Source organism: Saccoglossus kowalevskii, chromosome 13 (assembly GCF_978046115.1).
Source record: "Saccoglossus kowalevskii chromosome 13, keSacKowa6.1, whole genome shotgun sequence".
NCBI classification, from domain to species: Eukaryota; Metazoa; Hemichordata; class Enteropneusta; family Harrimaniidae; genus Saccoglossus; species Saccoglossus kowalevskii.
In genome coordinates this window covers 19,002,186-19,024,283 of record NC_140653.1, presented here as the reverse complement: position 1 = coordinate 19,024,283, position 22,098 = coordinate 19,002,186, and the positions used below count along the sequence as shown (strand labels likewise).

The window sequence follows — 22,098 nt, the reverse complement described above, 5'->3', positions numbered from 1 at the left end:
CATTGTCGAAACAAATGAATAGGATTAGGAACAATGTACCAACTCGTTGAAACAAAGTCGGTCACGGTCTTGTTGAATTGGGGGTGCGGTTAGTAATAGGTACTTTTCATGTTTTCAATTTTTGTTGAGAACTCTTTAACACTGAAACCGAAATCGGGGGTGCGGTTACTATTAGGTATGCGGTTTATAATAGGATTTTAACGGTAGCTCTGGTTTTGACTCCAATGTACTCCGAGTCCTGTTTGCGACTATAACAAAAATGACAACACATATGTTTGGGTCCCAAATTTGCAGCTCTAAGTGGCAAGATGAATGTATCTAATGTGCCGAATTTAGTCGGCAGGATCTTAGTCTCAATGATTAAAGCATAATGCAATCGAAGAAAAGACATGAAAAGTGATTGTGAAAAGCGAGAAAATTCACCACGCCAAAAATAGAAATCAAGGCGAATATAAATTGAGCTGTCGATTCAACAAAAACAGGTAAAAATGGGGTCCATAATAATGGAAAGCCTTCACTGTAATAATGTTGATTGTCGGAGTTGATCACCACTAGATTTCTAGAGAGGCCCAGTCTTTTTGTCCGAAAATATCGTAGCTGGAAAATAACTCAACTTTTGGCCAGTGGAACAAAAAGAGGCCTTTTTCTTAGAGAATGCTACCCTAGGGTGTTTCTTTTGGACCCAGGTATAATCTTTAGTAGATCCATTTGGGGGTGTAATCTGTAATTTATTATTTACTCGGATTTTCTGGTAGGTGATGTAGTAAACTGGTGGACTGAGTAATATCATCAATGACCATTGCTTTATCCAGGTCATAAGTAAACTGTACAGATTCACCAGCAACTGTTGCTGTCTTATAGGAGAGTCGTTTAACAATCCAATCTTGCGAATTGGTGCACTGAACAAAATCACAACCATAGACCATTGTTGTATATGGCAGGATAACCTGAACGTCTTCACAGGCATTCGTTCACTGCACACACACACACACCAACGACCATTGCTGTGTCAGAGAGTAGAGCTTACTTAACTTAATTTATCATCCAGAGCTAGCCACTGGTACAATAAACACATTCCACTACTGCGTCAGGTGGAAGAGCCTTCTAAGATTCCATCTAGCATTATTAAGCTGCACTGAACAGGCTAAGGATTCCTAGATATATATGGCCAAAACTGTGAATAACATTTTAACACATTGACATACTTCCACTTTATATTTTGTAAGTTGTTTTATTGCAATCACAAGCAATATGTTTACAATGATGACAGACAATGACAGTCATTTTAGTCTCGCATAATTTTTCTACAATCTAGAGAGGGTGAAATTGTTAAACTAAAACATTTGGGAGAATAATGTCCTTTTGAATGGGAATTACTACAGACAGCATGGAATTAGTATTTGTAATACTACATCACCACATTGAACCAATTGTATTTATTCAATGTTCCATTTCTCTGTCACCACTTCCACAGTTTTTACAATCCCTTGTCCTAGAACTTGAAAGTCCTCAAGAACTGCATTAACATCAACCTTGAGTTTTGTTTCTTGTTGTCCTGTTTTCGGTACTCTGCATTGCACATTTGTTACCTGGATTTAAACAAAACAAAAATTAATATGTTAAGAATTAAAAAGAATTAGTAACTAGTTTTATTAACATTTCGACTTTTTACCCTTGAAACACCAAAGTCAACTTTTCACAAAATGAATCTGCATGAAAATTTTTCCATAATTTTTCTAATATTTTGATGAATTCCTGAATCAACAGAAATTTATGTTCATTTTGTCTAAAATTAATAATCATAATAGTGAAGTACACTAAAAAATGCAAAGTGTTTTTGCCGGAAATATTTTAATGATCCGGCACGTAATAATCAGTTACACTTTTTGTGTTTTTCACCAAATAATTTATGATGTGTTTTGATGAGTTCTGCATCAAAATTGAAACTGCATATTTGTGTCACTTTTTGTTGGCTTCTTCTGACAAATTTGTCTCAATGTGATGAAATTAAATGAAAACACACCTTGAATGGTTTGGGTTCGAAAGCTGATGACTTCCAGGCAACAGCAATGAAGTCACCACCATATACATCATGGAAAAACATAGCCATATCACCAAAGGAGTCCTGGAACAGAAAAAACATAGTGAAACTATCAATACCTTGACATGTTGAGATACTGTTATTTTGTTTTCTGTGCCTTTAGGTTTGGTTTATACATCATATTCAGTACATCAAAGACAAAAAAATGATATCAGGGTTCTACCAAGCAGACATTGCCAAGTACATTTGAATAGGCAAGTTTAACGTAGCAAAAAAAAAATGGTTACACATTATTAAATATGAAATTCAGAAACATTAAAAGGCGATGGTTATCTGTTACGCATTTTACGCACGTTTGTACGCTGTTATCGAACATGACATACCGCAATGATCATCTCTTTTAACTCGCGTAATAAATTTTATAAAACTAAGTCTCAAAGCTGACAACCAACCAGCAAGACATTGAACAGCCACCAACCTAAATCACGGCAGCAATTTTTATTTGGCATGACATGTTGCAGAGGGTATGTGTATTAGTAGCGCATATGCTAACATACATGACAGAGGTGTGTCTATGGTTGAGCATGTGTGTCTAAGTTGTTCGTTGCTAGTGAGAGGAAACTTTATCTCCAGGTATGATTTTACAGTTTTCTAAGCAAAACTTTGTATACGGTAATATCAGTGGCACTGTATTTCCATGCTATAATGTTAGGTTAGATTTGCTTATAAAATAAATTTTAACATAGAATTGTGTGGATTTTTTGCACCAATCAGTTTGGAGTTTTATAAAATTCAATCAATCAAGTATACAGTCATAATCGGCAACTGATTGTGATATAAATAATATTACGATATCATGGAAATAATGTCTTGTCTCATTAGCAACACACAACATGTTGAACAATAGACATCAAATTATCTCTGGTTAACTAGCCTTGATGACATTGAGGTCATAACTTGCAAGGGCGCCTCATGAAAAGAGTGTACATTATGCAATTTTAAATTCGCCCTGGTCCATAAAACGGCAGCTTGGGTTTAAAAAAAAATAAAATGGGACCAAGAAATCGTCCAGGGCAATTTTCGGCATTTTTTTAATCTTTCCTGATGCCTAAAAGAGAATATAATTTAAGTTTTACCGTAGTCATTGACGCCTATTCAAGAGTATGTTGTTTATTGTGACAAGCATGAATTGATAAGCTTCATTTCGACAATTAGCTGTAAACAATGTTAAATTATTCTTCAAATGCTCAGTTTATCTTTTGAAAACAACTAATTTTTTTATTCAACAAGCAGCCTATCGGCTGAGATAGCTTCGCTGTTAGCAATGCACATTTCAATTAAAAAACTGAAGACATCATTAGAAAATGAACAATATGAATAGTATCAAAGCAATCGGACTTACAGTTTTTAACAAGAAGTCGAAAATATCACTTTTTACCAAAAATTACAAAAATATTCACCAAAATAAATTAATTAGAGAATTGAAGATATCATATCAAAATGAACAAATCTGAGAGAGGTCCACATGTAGTACCTATATATGTAATATCAAAGCAATCAGACTTACAGTTTTCAACAAGAAGTCGAAAATATCACTTTTTACCAAAAATGACAAAAATATTCACCAAAATTAGAGAACTGAAGATATCATCACAAAATGAACAAATCTGAGAAAGGTCTACATGTAGTATCTATATATGTAATATCAAAGCAATTGAACTATTGGTTTTTAACAAGAAGTCGAAAATATCACTTTTTACCAAAAATTACAAAAATATTCACCAAAATTAGAGAATTGAAGATATCATCACAAAATGAACAAATCTGAGAGAGGTCCACATGTAGTACCTATATATGTAATATCAAAGCAATCAGACTTACAGTTTTCAACAAGAAGTCGAAAATATCACTTTTTACCAAAAATGACAAAAATATTCACCAAAATTAGAGAACTGAAGATATCATCACAAAATGAACAAATCTGAGAAAGGTCTACATGTAGTATCTATATATGTAATATCAAAGCAATTGAACTATTGGTTTTTAACAAGAAGTCGAAAATATCACTTTTTACCAAAAATTACAAAAATATTCACCAAAATTAGAGAATTGAAGGTATCATCACAAAATGAACAAATCTGAGAGAGGTCCACATGTAGTACCTATATATGTAATATCAAAGCAATCGAACTTGCAGTTTTTAACAAGAAGTTGAAAATATCACTTTTTACCAAAAATGACAAAAATATTCACCAAAATTAGAGAATTGAAGATATCATCACGAAATGAACAAATCTGAGAGAGGTCCACATTTAGTACCTATATATGTAGTATCAAAGCAATTGGACTTGCGGTTTTTAACAAGAAGTCGAAAATATCACTTTTTACCAAAAATGACAAAAATATTCACCAAAATTAGAGAATTAAAGATATCATTACAAAATGAACAAATCTGAGAGAGGTCCACATGTAGTACCTATATATGTAATATCAAAGCAATTGCACTTGCGGTTTTTAACAAGAAGTCGAAAATATCACTTTTTACCAAAAATGACAAAAATATTCACCAAAATTAGAAAATTGAAGATATCAACATGAAATGAACAAACCTAAGAGAGGTCTACCCAAGGTACATATACACCAAGTATCAAAGCATTCAGGCTTGTAGTTTTCAAGAAGAAGTCGAAAAAGTAAAACATTGACACGGACGACGACGGACAATCACTCATATGATAAGCTCCGCTCGACAAAGTCGACAGCAGAGCTAAAAAAGCTATGGTAATTGGAACATGTTAGTATCATCCATCGTTTTCATTGGTTAATTAGCGATTTGACCTATCAGGTCAAAGAACACCGTCCTAGATCAAAACATGCTGGACTGATCAATACCATCGGGCGTTTAATATGAAACTAAGTTGAAATTTATTTGCATTTCATAACAATTCAACAAATTCATGTTTTGTATGTTATTTTAATCATTACTAGGTAATAATCAACAATTGTGAAACGCAGCATGACCGGATTGCACTACCGTGATCATTTGCTATTGCACTGAAGTTGTGTTCGTTTTTATTTGAAATTTCTTTTATAATTCAAATTTCGTTACTAATAAAATAAAAAAATAATTATATTTGGCAAATATATTATATTTGATTTTTTTTTTGGAGAAAGATGACACTGGGAGACATTGTAATGAAATTTCAAGCGGTTTACTTTAATTCGGCAAGAAAAAAATGTATCAAATTTTAGATTAGCTTCTACAATAATTTCTTTCGTATTGCGTGGTCCAATTGCCGGTGTTGAAAGTCAGCGTAGGTGGATTTTTCAATAACAATAGAAATCCCCAACAAATATTTAATTATCATTTTTTTAAATTTTGAAACCCAGCCATGAAATCGCCCCAGGGTGATTTTATGGATGGGCCAATTTATGGCAGAATCCGATATGACCAAAGATCAGATTGTAGCAGTAAATAATTTGACAAAAAGTGGAAAATGTAATAAAACATTGTTTCCGTCAAAATTGAATACCTGCAGTTCCTGTAGATATTTCTCTGCAGGGTCAAAGTTCACAACCGGGAGTATTTTTCTGTTATCTTCTCCTTTTTGTGATTTTTCAATTACATTTCCTCTGACATAGTCAATTGCGTGATCACATTTAGATAGATACTTGGACTTCAGATGAATAATGACATCATAAACTCCCACTGGTGGTCGGAAAATTTGCTGGAAATAAAAGTATAAAGACATAACATATTGAAAGGTTTGTTAGCTGATTAAAAAACTAGCAGCCTCTCGGCTGAAATAGCTCTGCTGTTATCAATGCACATTTCAATTAAAGAACTGAAGATATCATCAGAAAATGAACAATATGTATAGTATCAAAGCAATCAGACTTGTGGTTTTTAACAAGAAGTTGAAAATATCACTTTTTACCAAAAATATTCATCAAAATTAGAGAATTGAAGATATCATCATGAAATGAACAAATCTGAGAGAGGTCCCCACATGTAGTACCTATATATGTATTATCAAAGCAATCAAACTTGCTTATTTTAACAAGAAGTCAAAAATATCACTTTTTACCAAAAATGACAAAAATATTCATCAAAATTAGAGAATTAAAGATATCATCATGAAATGAACAAATCCGAGAGAGGTCCACATATAGTACCTATATATGTAATATCGAAGTAATCGGACTTGCGGTTTTTTACAAGAAGTCAAAAATATCACTTTTTACCAAAAATATTCACCAAAAATAAAATTTGAGATTTTGACATAAAATGAACAAATCTGAGAAAGAACCATCCAAGGTACTTGCATATCAAATTTGAAAACATTCTGACTAGCAGTTGCGAAGAAAAAGTTGAAATTGTAAAGTTGACTACGTCGGCGACGGACAATCAGTAATATGAGCAGCTCCGCTGTGTCGACTCTGTCCATAGCGGAGCTAAAAACAAAAAAGTGCGAAATTGTAATTTTCTATAATTATGTCTGTCAATTTTGGACCAAACTGAGATAATTTTCTTATTAGCTACAGATTTTATCAAAATTTAAAACAATCAGTCTATCGGCTGAGATAGCTCCACTGATTAGCAATGCGCATTTCAATTAAAGAATTGATGATGATATCATTAGAAATGAACAAATCTGAGAGAGGTCCACCTGAGATACCTATATGTATAATATCAAAGCAATCAGACTTGAGGTTTTTAACAAGAAGTCGAAAATATCACTTTTTACCAAAAATGACAAAAATATTTATCCAAATTGGACAATTAAAGATATCATTACAAAATGAAAAAAATGTGAGAGAGGTCCACATGTAGTACCTAATATACATTGTATATGTAATATAAAAGCAATTGCACTTGCGGTTTTTAACAAGAAGTCAAAAATATCACTTTTTACCAAAAATATTCACCAAAATTAGAGAATTGAAGATATCACCATGAAATGAACAAATCTAAGAGAGGTCTGTCCAAAGTACATATACACCAAGTATCAAATAAAGGCATATATCAGGCATGAAGTTTTCAAGAAGAAGTCGACAAAATCAACAGCAGAGCTAAAATCAAAGAAAGCTCAGAAAGAACTCCTGTGTGCTGAAGGTACCAGATTAGAGGCATGAAGTACAAATAAGGAATACTGTACTTATTAGTATATTAGAAGCACATCCACAGTACGCACATGTGTTTCTAATAGAACAAATGATTAGGGTGGTTCCAAGCAGTTATGGTTTAACAATTATAAATATTTAATGAAATAATAACCATATATGAGGACTTAATATTTTAACAAGGTAGTATATCTTGTCAGACCGCAAAATTATAGCATAAGTTGCATGTCCCCATCTGCAACAAATACATGTAGTACATTGCAGTTAATATGCATATTAAAAAACACACTGAAACTAGAAACAGGTAATTAACATGCATGGATTTCAACCCTGAAGTAATCAGCTCTGTGGATTATCTAAAAGCACCTAATGTACCTAGTTTTATTAAAATGTTATCTATGGAACTCAAGATATCTGTGGAGCATCTAGAAATTGGTGAATTTATGCAAATTAGGTAATTAGTAAGCACAAAATTTAACCCTAAACTGAACATGTATATGGGTTATTCCTAAGTATCTACATATGTATGTACCAAGTTTCATTGAATATGTTGAGTGGTTGAGGCATTGGGGGAAAAAGTTGAATATTGGCTAATTTATATGCAAATTAGGTCATTTATAAATATGGATTTCAACCACAAACTATCCAGGATTGCAAATTATCCAAGAGAATCTATAAATCATGTTTCATGAAAATCTGTACTTGAGAAAAGTTAGAATGCTTAAAATTGGCTAATTATTATGCAATCTAGGTAATTAATATGCACAGTATTTCAACCTAAAACTAATAAGGTCTGCTCATTATCCCAGAGCATCCATGTATCAAGCTTCATTGAAATCTGATAATTTGTACATGCACTATAAACTACAAAGACTCCCATTGTGTGCTTTGCACACAGTAGTCAAACAATATACTGGTACATAGGTTTCATTTTGAAAAGACAAGGAAACAAAACAAACTCAACTTTGAAGTAAACCAATGTAACCAAATTTATATATTCCTGTTACACTGTTCAACAACTATCCCAGAGTGCAGTTTTCTGAAAGTTTTCTGCTTTTGTTTTGTTGCCAGACGATGAAAATGCCATGATGTCCACCAAAGAATAGAGGAAAATTCATATTGTACAAAACTAATGATTGCATTCTCAAAAATGTTCAACCAGGTCACAAAAGTATGTGTTTTTAAAGAGATCTGTGTCCTTTCTGTATTTTTGATCACAAAGCCAGTTAATGTAGTGAGCAAATTTTTTGACACAATAAGCTGCCAAGTAAATAGGTCACTAAATTGATATGGAGGAAAGACTTTCCAAACAACCAAATCTCCAATTATTAACCAATTACAATCATTCATTTATGGAAAGTGCCTTCCATTTTCTGGGATTAAATAACTGATGTCATGTATCAGATTTTGTCCAAGGCAGTGAATACAGTGATTATTGAACACGTTATGTTTGAACATCCCAATTCTTTACAACTGCAGTCTGCTATTTCAAGCAAATCAACTTGAATAGTTGAATGGTGGTCCGCTAATATCTATTCAGCTTACAGGGCCTGTGGACAGAACACGTCAATATGATTTGCTTGGAAAACGGGTGTGTTCAATTCAATCTTTTATTGGATTGAACACAAAACATAACTGAAAGTTCACCAAAACACAAAGTTTACTTAACAACAAGTCATTGAAAATGACATAGTCCCCGTAAAATTTTTGAAAGTTGTCTTTATGCTCGTCATATTAGAGTGGAGGGGTTGTCGCGAGCGTGCCCTTGAAACTGGAGTTCCAGGTTGTTTATTTACATCGAAACACATGTTCCGTGTAGTAGTAATATGGCCAAAAATAAAAACAGCCGTTATTCAGCCATCTTTGATCTGATTATGAAACACACTGATATGTATGATGTATGTGCCAAATACGAATAAAAATGGTACATAAATTGTGGAAATATAGTAGTAAGGCCAATGCACGGACGGACGGAGACCGAATTATAAGTCCCCGTTTTCGGACTTCGTCCGAACGCGAACTAAAAATAGCCTGAAAATCCAGAAACAAATTGTCAGCAGAAATATTCTTATTATACATACGCGAAACTCGTATGCTGGTAATAAGACAATTTGATACTGATACCATTTATGGTCAAATGATGCCCACATTGCGCAGGCGTATTAACGAAAACTGTCTTATTTGAACATGATCCGCAACATGTCACTGACACAGTTTCATAAACTGGCTTCTTATACTCAGAAACGAAGGCTATACATGTAGAAACCTGAATAATCATATTCGAGCTCATTAGAACACAACCCTATGGCAGTGAAATCACTGCAACGCTTACTCTACAAACAACAGGTGTGCAAGAGAAGTTGAGGTGTGAAATTACAATTATTTTGACCTTTATCAGTTTAAAATGACTTGGTAATTAGAAATTACAATGATGGCAACAATTAACAGCTCACATACCACCCCACCTCCAATCGCTGAAGACAATTCACCCCTCATCATTGCAGACGATTAATGCAATTAACTGAAATCAATGGATTTTAAATTGCTAAGGGACCACCCTTTTGATATCCTGAGGGGCAGGAAAATTTTGTGAAAAAAAAAATTCTGTGACAATGCTTGAAAAAAAAATATCCTCTACTATATGCATGTAAAAATTAGAGACAAGGTCTGCTGAAAAAAAAAATAATACCATATCAGATAGGTGGGAAAAGTGAGCTTCATTTTAATCTTCCTGACCCACCCGAAATATCAAATGGTCCGCCCCTAACCAGATTTCTGATCCTTTGACTCAAGTGGTTTCCTGTTTGGAAGGACACAACTATATACTGTTGACCTTTCAACTTTTTATGACCTCTTGCCGGACAAACATTGCTTAGAATGATGACAAGGTATTGAATCAGGGTTATTTACAGTTCACCAGACAGCAGTATCTACTTAATTTTATTACTTCCGATCCAAGGAGATTGGATCGTGACAATCTAAACAAGTACTTCTGACACATGTTTCACCTACAATCCCAGGGAAATCTACCCTAAGATCTTTATCTGTAAATTAAATTAAATTGGTAAATAAAAAACAAAAGTTTCCATGAAATCTATGAAATCCTTTATTTTCACTGAGAATTTTTGCCTTTTCATTGAAGGGATGGTCCAGTGAAAATAAAATCTAGCGAATATACCTTTTCCTATATTCAACATTCAACTCATCAAAAATAAGTGAAAATAAACTTCCTACAAAACAGCCAAAAAATGTTTTCAGTGAAAATTTATTCCAGCTAAAATAAAGCATTATACAGTATAATGAATAAAATAAGTTGCTATTTTTTTCTACATATCTAAATATCAATTTTCACAAGTTTTAAATTTCACTATTTTGGAATATGGAAAGCACAATGTGAAAGCAATCCATCAACAGAATTAAAGATAATAATACTAACTATAAATTAAAAAAACAAAAAAGAATAGGCAAAAATTTGGTTAATTGTACATTTATTGTTTGTGGTCTGTAGAGAATCAAGCATCATTAGAATCTGTTAAGTGGTTCAAGAGATATTGGTAGAACAGCTATAAAATGACTTAATTATGTAAATAAGATAATTAATAAGCACTGATTTCATTGTTGAACTAAAACCACTTGTCTATGTAGTAAATTTCATGCAGCCTACTTGTGCAAAACCTGAAAATAACAAATTCTTGCGAAAAATTTCTATTTTATTACCTTATAATCCTGTTGTTGCTCGTAACAGTCGGACATCTGCTGTTCCAATAACTGGAGTGACTCCCTTGCCAAGAGGATCAAACGTTGTAAAACCTGATAAGAAATTTGTTTTTAATAATAAAATAAAGATTTTGAAATAAACATTACGAGGACACCCCTCCAGGTTTATTGGTTGAATGCCCGCGAATGACCAAATCTAAAAGTCACCGAGTCAACAGGAAGTAAAGGTATGAGGAATGCAGGGCATAAAAGAGTTCTCATTGTATATGGAACTTTATTCATTAAAATTGTTTCAGAAATGAATATAAATGAATTCATTTAGTTTTTAGAGAATTTGAAATTAGAACTTTACTACATTTATGCATTCTTAAACAAGAAGCATGAATTACTGTGGAATACTTTATTTTCGCTGGAATTAATTTTCACTGAAAAGGTTTTTTGGGCGTTTTGCTTGGAATTTATTTTCACTGATTTTTGATGAGTTTAATGTGAATCATAGGAAAAAAAGTATATTCGCTGGATTTTATTTTCACGGAATCATCCCTTCAGTGAAAATAGCGAAAATAAATTCCAAGCGAAAATAAAGTATTCTACAGTATATAATAAAAAACAATCTTCCTGGTTTTAGTGGTGAATGAAATTACATAACATTTGGCAATAATCAGTTTGCAGCTAATTTAAACATGTATTTTTGATATTAAAGTCATGGTTTATCCAAGTTACCAAGATCTATTTTTGGTAATTAAGTTGCAGCTAATCCATACAATGCATGCTCGATAATTCATTGAAAAGCTAATATATCCAGCTATATAATCAGCTACTTCATTAAATCAAGATGTAGCTAATCCAGCTAATATATGTTCATAGATTCAATGATGTAGCTATTCCCCCCAATATATGTTCATAGTTTCAATGAGTAGCTAATCCAGCTAATATATGTTCATAGATTCAATGAGTAGCTAATCCAGCTAATATATGTTCATAGCTTCAATGAGTAGCTAATCCAGCTAATATATGTTCATAGATTCAATGATGTAGCTATTCCCCTAATATATGTTCATAGCTTCAATGAGTAGCTAATCCAGCTAATATATGTTCATAGATTCAATGATGTAGCTATTCCCCCTAATATATGTTCATAGATTCAATGATGTAGCTATTCCCCCTAATATATGTTCATAGCTTCAATGAGTAGCTAATCCAGCTAATATATGTTCATAGCTTCAATGAGTAGCTAATACAGCTAATATATGTTCATAGATTCAATGATGTAGCTGTTCCCCCTAATATATGTTCATAGCTTCAATGAGTAGCTAATCCAGCTAATATATGTTCATAGCTTCAATGAGTAGCTAATCCAGCTAATATATGTTCATAGATTCAATGATGTAGCTATTCCCCCTAATATATGTTCATAGATTCAATGATGTAGCTAATCCAGCTAATATATGTTCATAGCTTCAATGAGTAGCTAATCCAGCTAATATATGTTCATAGATTCAATGATGTAGCTATTCCCCCTAATACATGTTCATAGCTTCAATGAGTAGCTAATCCAGCTAATATATGTTCATAGCTTCAATGAGTAGCTAATCCAGCTAATATATGTTCATAGCTTCAATGAGTAGCTAATCCAGCTAATATATGTTCATAGCTTCAATGATGTAGCTATTCCCCCTAATGTATGTTCATAGCTTCAATGAGTAGCTAATCCAGCTATTATATGTTCATAGCTGCAATGAGTAGCTATCCAGCTAATATATGTTCACTGATTCAATGAGTAGCTAATCCAGCTAATATATGTTCATAGATTCAATGATGTAGCTATTCCCCCTAATATATGTTCATAGTTTCAATGAGTAGGTAATCCAGCTAATATATGTTCATAGCTTCAATGAGTAGCTAATCCAGCTAATATATGTTCATAGCTTCAATGAGTAGCTAATCCAGCTAATATATGTTCATAGCTTCAATGAGTAGCTAATCCAGCTAATATATGTTCATAGATTCAATGATGTAGCTAATCCAGCTAATATATGTTCATATATTCAATGATGTAGCTATTCCCCCTAATATACGAGTCCCATATTGAAAAGGACGCGACACGACGATAACCGCCCTTTAAGTGTTGCTATTTCAAATTGTACACTAGTATAAATTTTACCTGAGTTGAGGGGTCTGGTGTTGTCCACGGCGACGACAATTTATACAGCGGTGTGCTGATAAACATAGCAGGATGCTGGGATCTGTCGCACTTGAACTTCTCAAGAATGTCATCATGATCTCCAGCTAATAAAAACAAAAATACAACAAGCCATGCATGGCACAGTCCCCGTTAGTTATCAAATTTAAGATATATAGTTTTGTTTATAATAATATAGCTGGAATATAACCATGTCAGAAATATGATTTTTTAACATTAAAATGATTGACATTTGTATCTGATCGTTAAACAAGTACTTGTCCATAGATATTGCTCTGGAACAGCATTCAAAATCAGCCATTTTGAATACATGTATATATATAACATGATGTATAACGAATATATAAAATTTGAATAAAATAAGTCAAAGCATTTAAGAAAAATAAAATGACGAGCATGAGAAACCCGTAATGTCTAATGTATGTACCAAGTTTGAACAAAATCCACCCATAAATGCTTGATATTTGATAATTTTTTGGCACAAAAATGACCACCATTCGGCCATTTTGAATAGGATCGTCAAACCAATATATCTGTATAACTATGACATGATGTATAATGAATATGTAAAATTTGAAAATATTATCAGTGAAAACAAGTCGGGGATATGGGTCTAGAAGCCCATTCATTAAAACAAAATGGCCTTCAGACAGCCATTTTGAATCCGATCTGAAAAATAAATGATGTGCATCAGGAACCTGTAATGTCTAATATATGTACCAAGTTTGAATGAAATCCATGATAGTTGATGATTGTTTATCACAATAAAGGCCACCATTTGGCCATTTTGAATAGGATCGTCAAACCAATATATCTGTCTATCTATGACATGATGTATAATGAATATTTAAAATTTGAACATAATCAGTGAAAGCAAGTCAGAGATATGGCAGGAGAACCACCAGTCAGCCATTTTGAATCTTATCTGAAAAACAAAATTATTTGCATCAAGGTCCCATAATGTCTAATGTATATACCAAGTTTGAACAAAATCCAACTGTAAACAGCCGAGAAATGCTTGATTTTGATGATTTTTAGCACAAAAATGGCTGCCATCTTGAATCAGATCGTGAAACAAATTAACGTGCATATGTATAATATCATGTGTGATGTATGTGTGAAGTTTGATTGTGATTGGTCCAGGCATTTCTAAGATACAGGTTTGGACGCACGCACACGGAGGTCAAAACACAAGTCCCCGTTTTCGGACTGCGTCCGAACGGGAACTAAATATACGAATAATAAATATAATTGATTGGCTAGCCAACTCTACTATATAACAACCAGCCAATCGAAAAAATATCTTGTTCCTGTCACTGGTCCAATCTTCTTGAGACTCATGCTAACCTATACTTTTTAACAGCTTTCAGGGAAATATTAATATTTTTAAACACACTAGCTCGTATTCAAAATTGAAAACAGTTAACATTAACCCAAAATTCTTTGACTAGCTAAAGTTTTCAATTATTTAAATTGACATTAATGGTGGGAATCATGTAAAAGTCAAAAACTGTGTGCAGATGAGAATATCTGAAATTCAATATCAGCAGTTACTGCAAGAAATAAAATCATTACAAAATCACACAAGACAAGCAGATGTCATGCTATCATGAAGGTTGTTTGGTACTTAAAAAATGACACATTTTAAAGTATTTTTCCAAAACATCTTCATCTATTTTGAATCAAATGAACACAATATCCTGTCTTACTACAAATCAAACAAAACAAAGACTTTCCTAATTTTCCATCAATTTCAATGTTATTTTTTACCCAAACAGGTAACATGTATTTTTGCTGAAATGATTTTATATCAATAGAAAGTTGACATTTTTGTTAAAAGAAAAAAATGTGAATATTTTTCAGTCAAGGAGGTTTGCGTCGAATTAAAGATTATACATCATGTTCATTACACTTTCATAATTATAAGTTCATACCGCCAGAATACCAAAAATTAAAATACGGGCTTACCAAATATGGAGAAAATAAACAAAATTGTCATTTTTACACTGCTAAAAATTCTCACATGAATATTATGAAAAAGTCATATATAACTATTTATATGCAATCATTTTAAAAAATTTTCCATATAATTTTGTGAATTTTGAGGGTGATTTTCCATTATATACATTAGAAGGTTATATCCCATAATGCATTGCACAAATGTGCAGTGTCATGCTCAGTAGCGCAAAATTTGAATTCAGTTCAACCTGCCTTAAGTGGTTGGCATCAATAGGCAATTCATTAAAATGCAAAATGATAGCCAGTGCAAACCATGGTTCATGGTCATATCTTGCAACATATTATTACAACAAGGGTTTTACTGTGATCAACGCTAAGATGTACTTCAATCTAGTCAAATTACACATGAACCAGACGAACATGAATACTGTTAAATCCTTTATTTTTTGCTCCAAATTTATTTTCGTTAAAGGAATGATTCAGTGGAAATAAAATTCAGCGAATACACTTTTTTTCCTATATTTTACATTCAACTTGTCAAAAAATCAGTGAAAATAAACTCCATACAAAACAGCGAAAATTTATTCTTGCTAAAATAAAGTATTTTACAGTACTCAAAAATCACTTCAAATAAAAAAAACGTACAAGTGCAGTCAGGAGAAAATTGTACAAACCTTTGTAATTGTCACTGATATTAACAATAAGTGGATTATTGATCCAATCGTGGTTGGCAAGGAGATGCAGAAAACGAAGAAATCCAACAACTGGTGATCTGCAAGAAAAAATAATCAGTGAGAGTACTTAAGAGATATAGTCTCTAACATGACCTTAATTTGACCGTGATGATATACGACTATGACGAAAGGTCGAGTACCGTAGCATGGTTGAAATAAAGTAGGTCATACAGTCAGATTTATATTTTGGAATGCATGGGTTTGTATAGAAAAAAACTGCAAGAGGGAGCACTGCAATTCAAAGGCGCCACCAAGTGGAGGAGATGGGGTTCTTCAACCAGAGTTTTTGATAATTCTAAGTTAAAATGGAGCATTCTATGGCTTCCTTGGGGCCAAAATTACTATCAGACAGATCACAGTTAAAGATCCCTGGTCAATCAGAATTTAATAGTTGCCAGAGGATCTGCTCCCCTGGGTAAGAGGCCACATGGCCATGGCATGAGGACGTTGCGCCCCTGTTCCCTTGTTTAAAAAATTATCTGGGCATGGAAAAATATAGTATTCGAAGTGTCAATGACAATATTGATTATTAAACATTTCAGAAAATAAGTTTGTTGCTTGGTGGGAGCATCACAAAATACACCAACATTTTGGTTATTTGAGTATTTGTATATATACCAATAATTCTGTACTTCACTCCATGAGAGAAACAAAGAGACAGAGCCCTCTGGTGATAATATATATAGAATCTTTCTTTTTTTCAAAGAATTTCACTCAAAGTAAGAAAGAGAAATAAAAATAAATTAAAAGTGCTGAATAATTGTTATTCTCACCACTGTATTAGCGAGATACAGATTTTGGCCTCTGGATTCATCAAAATAAAATGGCCACCAGTCAGCCAATTTGAATCCGATATGTAAACCAGAATGATGTTCCATATATAAATTTATATACAAGTTTGAACAAAATCTGTTCATACAAGACTCAGATCCAGAATTACAGAAATGTAAGTATTATGCAAATGATTCAATTATGCATGCAGGAAAATTAAGTCATAACCATATTACAATCTCATATGATTTCAATTGATATTATATCTACAGTCGATAAACTTCTCGATTTCAGCAGAGCCTTGCAATAAGGCATGAATGAGCTTGGCTTTGTTATATGTTATATTATAAGGATGAAGTAGTTGATTAATCAGTTGAAGGATAATTGTGAGCTAGTTGAGTGGTCCACAAAAGAAAATAGTATATCAAGTATCAAAGCAATTGGAGTGTCAAAAATATTTGCTAAAACTAGAGAATTAAAGATATCGTTACAAAATGAACAAGTTTGACAGGGGTCCACCCAAAGTACCTACATACCAAGTATCAAAGCAATTGAGCAGGTACTTTTCAAGAAGAAGTCAACACATTTTTACCGAAAATGACAAAAATATTTGCCAAAAACAAAGAAATGAAGACATCGGCATGAAATGAACAAATCTGACATCTGAGGTCCACCCAAGATACCTACCGGTACATACCAAGTATCAAAGCAATTGAGCTTGTAGTTTTCAAAAAGAAGTTAAAAATAGAATTGTTGACACGTGACGAGAGGAAAGGTGATGACAATTGACAATCATCTACATAAACAGCCGCACTCTGTCATTTTTTATGACAGCAGAGCTGGAAAAACGCCACTAATACACTGGAGGTGACACGTACCCTGGTACTGTGAAAGGGGCAGAGTTCAGAAACAGGTGTGCAACAAGTAATTCTATCGCCTCTTCCTTCAAATACGAGTATAATAGATGCGATGACACCCAGCGTTTGGCGAGTCTCACTGTACCACTGAAGGTCGGATTTGACTGATGAATACTGAAAAGAAGATACAAGAGCAGGTGAGATTTTTTATGTTATTTTTTACAAATTATATAACCGGTATAGTTCAGTACCAAATAGACATAATTAACATACCTATTTGCTTGAGGACTTTGTCAACATTTAAAAAACAATTATGAATAAAATGATGTGGGTTTTATTCTGTGAAATGTGACAAAGTATCCTCCAAACAAGATACATTTCTTACAATTGTTGTTAAAATGTTGATGAGAAAAAGGCTGCTTATGTTAATGGTGTAAGTGACTAGCAGGCTACTTAGGTTAGAGGAAAAAGTTACCAAAAGTCTGTGGGAAGTGGCCAAAGGGCTGCCTCGGTTAGTGTAGGAAGTGGCCAAAAAGCTTCCTAGGTTAGTGGGGGAAGCGACCAACAGGCTGCTTAGGTTAGTGGGGTAAGCGACCAACAGGCTGCTTAGGTTAGTGGGGGAAGCGACCAACAGGCTGCTTAGGCTAGTGGGGGAAGCGACCAACAGGCTGCTTAGGTTAGTGGGGGAAGCGACCAACAGGCTGCTTATGTTAGTGGGGGAAGCGACCAACAGGCTGCTTATGTTAGTGGGGGAAGCGACCAACAGGCTGCTTAGGTTAGTGGTGGAAGCGACCAACAGGCTGCTTAGGTTAGTGGTGGAAGCGACCAACAGGCTGCTTAGGTTAGTGGTGGAAGCGACCAACAGGCTGCTTAGGTTAGTGGGGGAAGCGACCAACAGGCTGCTTAGGTTAGTGGAATAAGTGACCAACAGGCTGCTTAGGTTAGTGGGGGAAGCGACCAACAGGCTGCTTAGGTTAGTGGGGGAAGCGACCAACAGGCTGCTTAGGTTAGTGGGGGAAGCGACCAACAGGCTGCTTAGGTTAGTGGGGGAAGCGACCAACAGGTGTTTCGGTTGGTAATGGAAGTGATTGAAAGACTACTTAGGTCATTGAAGAAAATGAGCAACCGATTGCTAAGGTAAGTGAAGAAAGTGACCAATAGACTGCTTAGGTTTGTTAAATGTGGAAAATATTACAGAAATCAGAATAATGCTAGTAATGAGAAATTTCCACCAGCAATAGAATCAAAGGTTGTCATAGTAACATTACTTACCTATGTAAAGCCGATGTCAATTTAGGAAGAGATATGGTTTCTTTTTCCAACTCTAAAGACTGAGTGGTGTCCCTTAACTGCAACAAACCTTGGGGAGTTGTTTCTTGTTTCAATAATACAACCTCCCTAGGATAAGCAACATGAATGCGGAAAACAAAACCATCCTGTTTGAGAAAAGAAAACAAAATTACCGTTTAGCATAAAAACAAAAGGATCAGATGTGACACATATGTTGAGGGCGTCCTTTATGGTAGAAAGTGAGGCATTTTACATACAAAATAGTTTAATTTCAAAATATCACTCGTATGATCCATTACTATCATCTATTTTAGTATCAATATTAATATATATCTGTGAGAAACATCATTCGCTGTACAAAGCCAACAGTTTTTACGTAAGAAATATCATTATATGCACATACAATTGTTTTCTATGGGGCATGAAGAAAAAAAACTTCCCCCTCCTGGTGGTGAACATTGGTATGTAAAATATACAGCAAACCACTGAAACTGGCAGTTCAAAGGTCATGTGATCAACACCAAATGAAATAGACATGTTTATATATTAAGAATTATACACAATACATCGACCTTAACGGAAATAGTCACTGAGATTGCAGTGAAAGCAAGTATTGTTTTGGCCCTCAAATAGTGTTTCATTCTCTATATGAAACATAAATTTAACATAAAAATAAAAATACCGGTAAACATATCACCCATGAATTGAACAGAATTTTTTTTTTTAAATATTCTATTTTTTGGTTTAAAATTTCAATTAAATACAATCACTGACAGCTTGTTAACATTTGCCCTCAAATATCGGCGGGATATGACAAAATAAAATGTTTTTATGTTTTTAATAATCAATATACTCACCACAAAAGCATCAACAAATTTATCAGTGGCTGCTGTGACGACTTTATATTCTTTGTGTAGCATCTGAGATAACCTTATATGGAATGCTGCTTTGATGCGCTGAATCGCTAATAGATCGTCTGGCCACTTACCACTGCGCTCCATGGTACAAATCACTAGGACATAATTAGGAGATGGTTTATCAGCTTTTAGTCTATCATCAATATCATGTGAAATTGGGTACCGTATTGATTCTATTAGAAGTGCATCTCTAATAGAAGCACATGCAAACTACAAGTTGTATTTATTGAATGCTGGTTCATTTAAATATGGACTTATTTTGCCATTTACGTAAGCACATATGCAACTAATAAATGGAATTCATTACAATACTTCCATGCACACATTATTATTATTAATGAAGACTATTCTATGCAAAATTTCCAAATCCAAAACAGTGATGTGGGAAATTCATTAATGTTAATGACATTTTTTGTATCATCAAGTATTTAATCTGGGGTGATGCTAACAATATATTTTTGCAACCAAAATTTGAAGTGAACACAATTTATGGTAATGCACTTCTGGAAAATTCTCACCAGACACACAAACAGATGGAAGAGACTTGTGAGGTTTTTTGACAGTGGTCATCTTGCAGCAAGTGTCTGAAATTTGTGTGCACAAATAACGTATACTTTGATATACATGACGTGGCACAAAGACCACCCCTTGTTAATTTTCTCACTATTACTAGTGACCAACTAACCCATATCGCATTGATGCAGCTTTTATTGTCTTAGGCACCAATCGTTTTAACATTTTTTTGTTTTTGTTTAAATCTTACCCTTTAACACAGGAACCCATTGGCTGGGTGTATGGGGTAATGGACACTGGATATATCCCTGCAGTCGTAGCCCTCTACTGGCAGGTTTGTGTAGAACATTGGGCGGGAAAACCTGGAAGGATATAAAATCCAAAATATCAACTGTGATTACAGTTTATCTACAATAATAAGTCAAAATAATATTAGGCAAATATAATAAAGGTCCAGTTAGTGTACTGTTTTTTTGACAAAAAGATACATTTTAATTATGCTGAGTATTTGCTGGGTACTAATCTGGTGGTGCTTTTTGAAATCATGGAAATGGGATTTTATTTATCACATGCTTATCTCTACAAACCAAAAAATGTAACACATTCTCATAAAAAGTTATTTTTCATTTGAGTGTCTTCTAGCACTGTATGTGTGCAGGCTTGCATCCGATTTTTTCGAGTGGTTGAATAATAATTCTGAAACTATGAACTTGGCAACAATTTGTTTATTATTGGACTGTAGAAACCAGGAAGTTCCAGAAAACTTGTTTGGCATAGAATGGAAAAATATTGATAGTATACATCTAGTTTCCGTGGTGATAATCTTATTTATAACTCAGACCATTGTGCAAAGAGTACAATTGCAGAGGCTCTACGAAGGCACGCATGAGAGATAGAAATTTATCATCCTTCGGTTAATCCACTACTCAAGGGGGATACGCAAGTTTTGTAACATGTGCTGAGAACACGTTAGCAGATAGGACTAACAGTTGTTATTGTCACTGTCCAATAGGGTGCCAGACTCCATAATAGGGATGCCTGTTAGTGTGCTTATTAGGCGGAATGTACTCTCATTTACAGTTCTAAGTCAGCAGTTGTTTGGAGTATTGAACCCACATCCTCCCTGATGTAAGGCACCACGGCCACCATTCGGTGGAAATATATACATATTGAATATTCACTTACCTGGGCATATCTGAATACAGGTGAAGTTCCCTGTATAGATGCTATACTCAGCGGCAAGTCTTTGAGTCCTCTTAGTTTTTTATTCAATGAATCAAAAGCATGTATGACAGCTAAATTTTCTTCATCTCCCGTTCCTGATAGCTCCTTCCGAGACTTTTTTGCAGGTTTATGCTTTTCATCTTGTGGTTGTCGTAGCAATGAATCAAGATGGCCGCCGAGGTAGGTGATGCAACCTGGGGGTATCCCAGCATGCCTTGCCAAAAAGAAAAGTTCCTCCATTCAATACTGTCTTGTTGGAATTACACTTCTAGTGGGTGTCAACGTTTTAATTTTTGAAATTGAAATAACAAACAAAGCTCCTTTGAATATTATAATTTTGCAGAATAATAGATCCACTGCTTTCTTGGAAACAAAATGGACACCATTCGGACAATCATGGTGTTGACGCCTCTTGTGGTCACGCCCACTCTGGGCAAATCTATATAACAGCAGGGGACGATCGTCATACTTTAGGAGCTAATCAGCCACAGTTAGATGATATTTTACTTTCAAATATACCAGGAAAAATGTTTTTTTAGCAGTTGGCTAATGTTACCCCGACGGATCATTTAGATGTGAAAGTTTGTCATTTTATTCCTGATTTGTAGGGAACTGTTTATCAATGTGTCTCTTTATTTAGTTTCAAGCATTGTTCAAGATGGCTACCCCCCTATAGTAAATATCGGTGGATTAATCGCATTTATGATATTATCGCTTTACGCCAGCTGACTGTGGAAATTTTCAGGCTTAC

At 34.0% G+C, this 22,098-nt stretch overlaps 1 protein-coding gene across 1 annotated transcript in view; it reads right to left on the bottom strand.

The window, feature by feature from the left end:
* Positions 1–1,220: 1,220 nt before the first annotated feature.
* The window catches only part of LOC100376806 (nucleolar protein 6), a 36,538-nt gene continuing 15,660 nt past the window's right edge, over positions 1,221–22,098 (bottom strand). The window contains exons 13-23 of the mRNA XM_085506739.1: positions 21,309–21,561; positions 20,374–20,485; positions 19,551–19,705; positions 18,676–18,839; positions 17,425–17,577; positions 15,716–15,813; positions 13,044–13,168; positions 10,880–10,972; positions 5,572–5,766; positions 2,024–2,125; positions 1,221–1,589 (exon numbers count right to left, since the gene is read on the bottom strand). Coding sequence (XP_085362865.1) covers positions 1,437–1,589; positions 2,024–2,125; positions 5,572–5,766; positions 10,880–10,972; positions 13,044–13,168; positions 15,716–15,813; positions 17,425–17,577; positions 18,676–18,839; positions 19,551–19,705; positions 20,374–20,485; positions 21,309–21,561 — 1,603 coding nt within the window. The 3' untranslated portion in view covers positions 1,221–1,436. The remainder of the gene's footprint in view (positions 1,590–2,023; positions 2,126–5,571; positions 5,767–10,879; positions 10,973–13,043; positions 13,169–15,715; positions 15,814–17,424; positions 17,578–18,675; positions 18,840–19,550; positions 19,706–20,373; positions 20,486–21,308; positions 21,562–22,098) is intronic.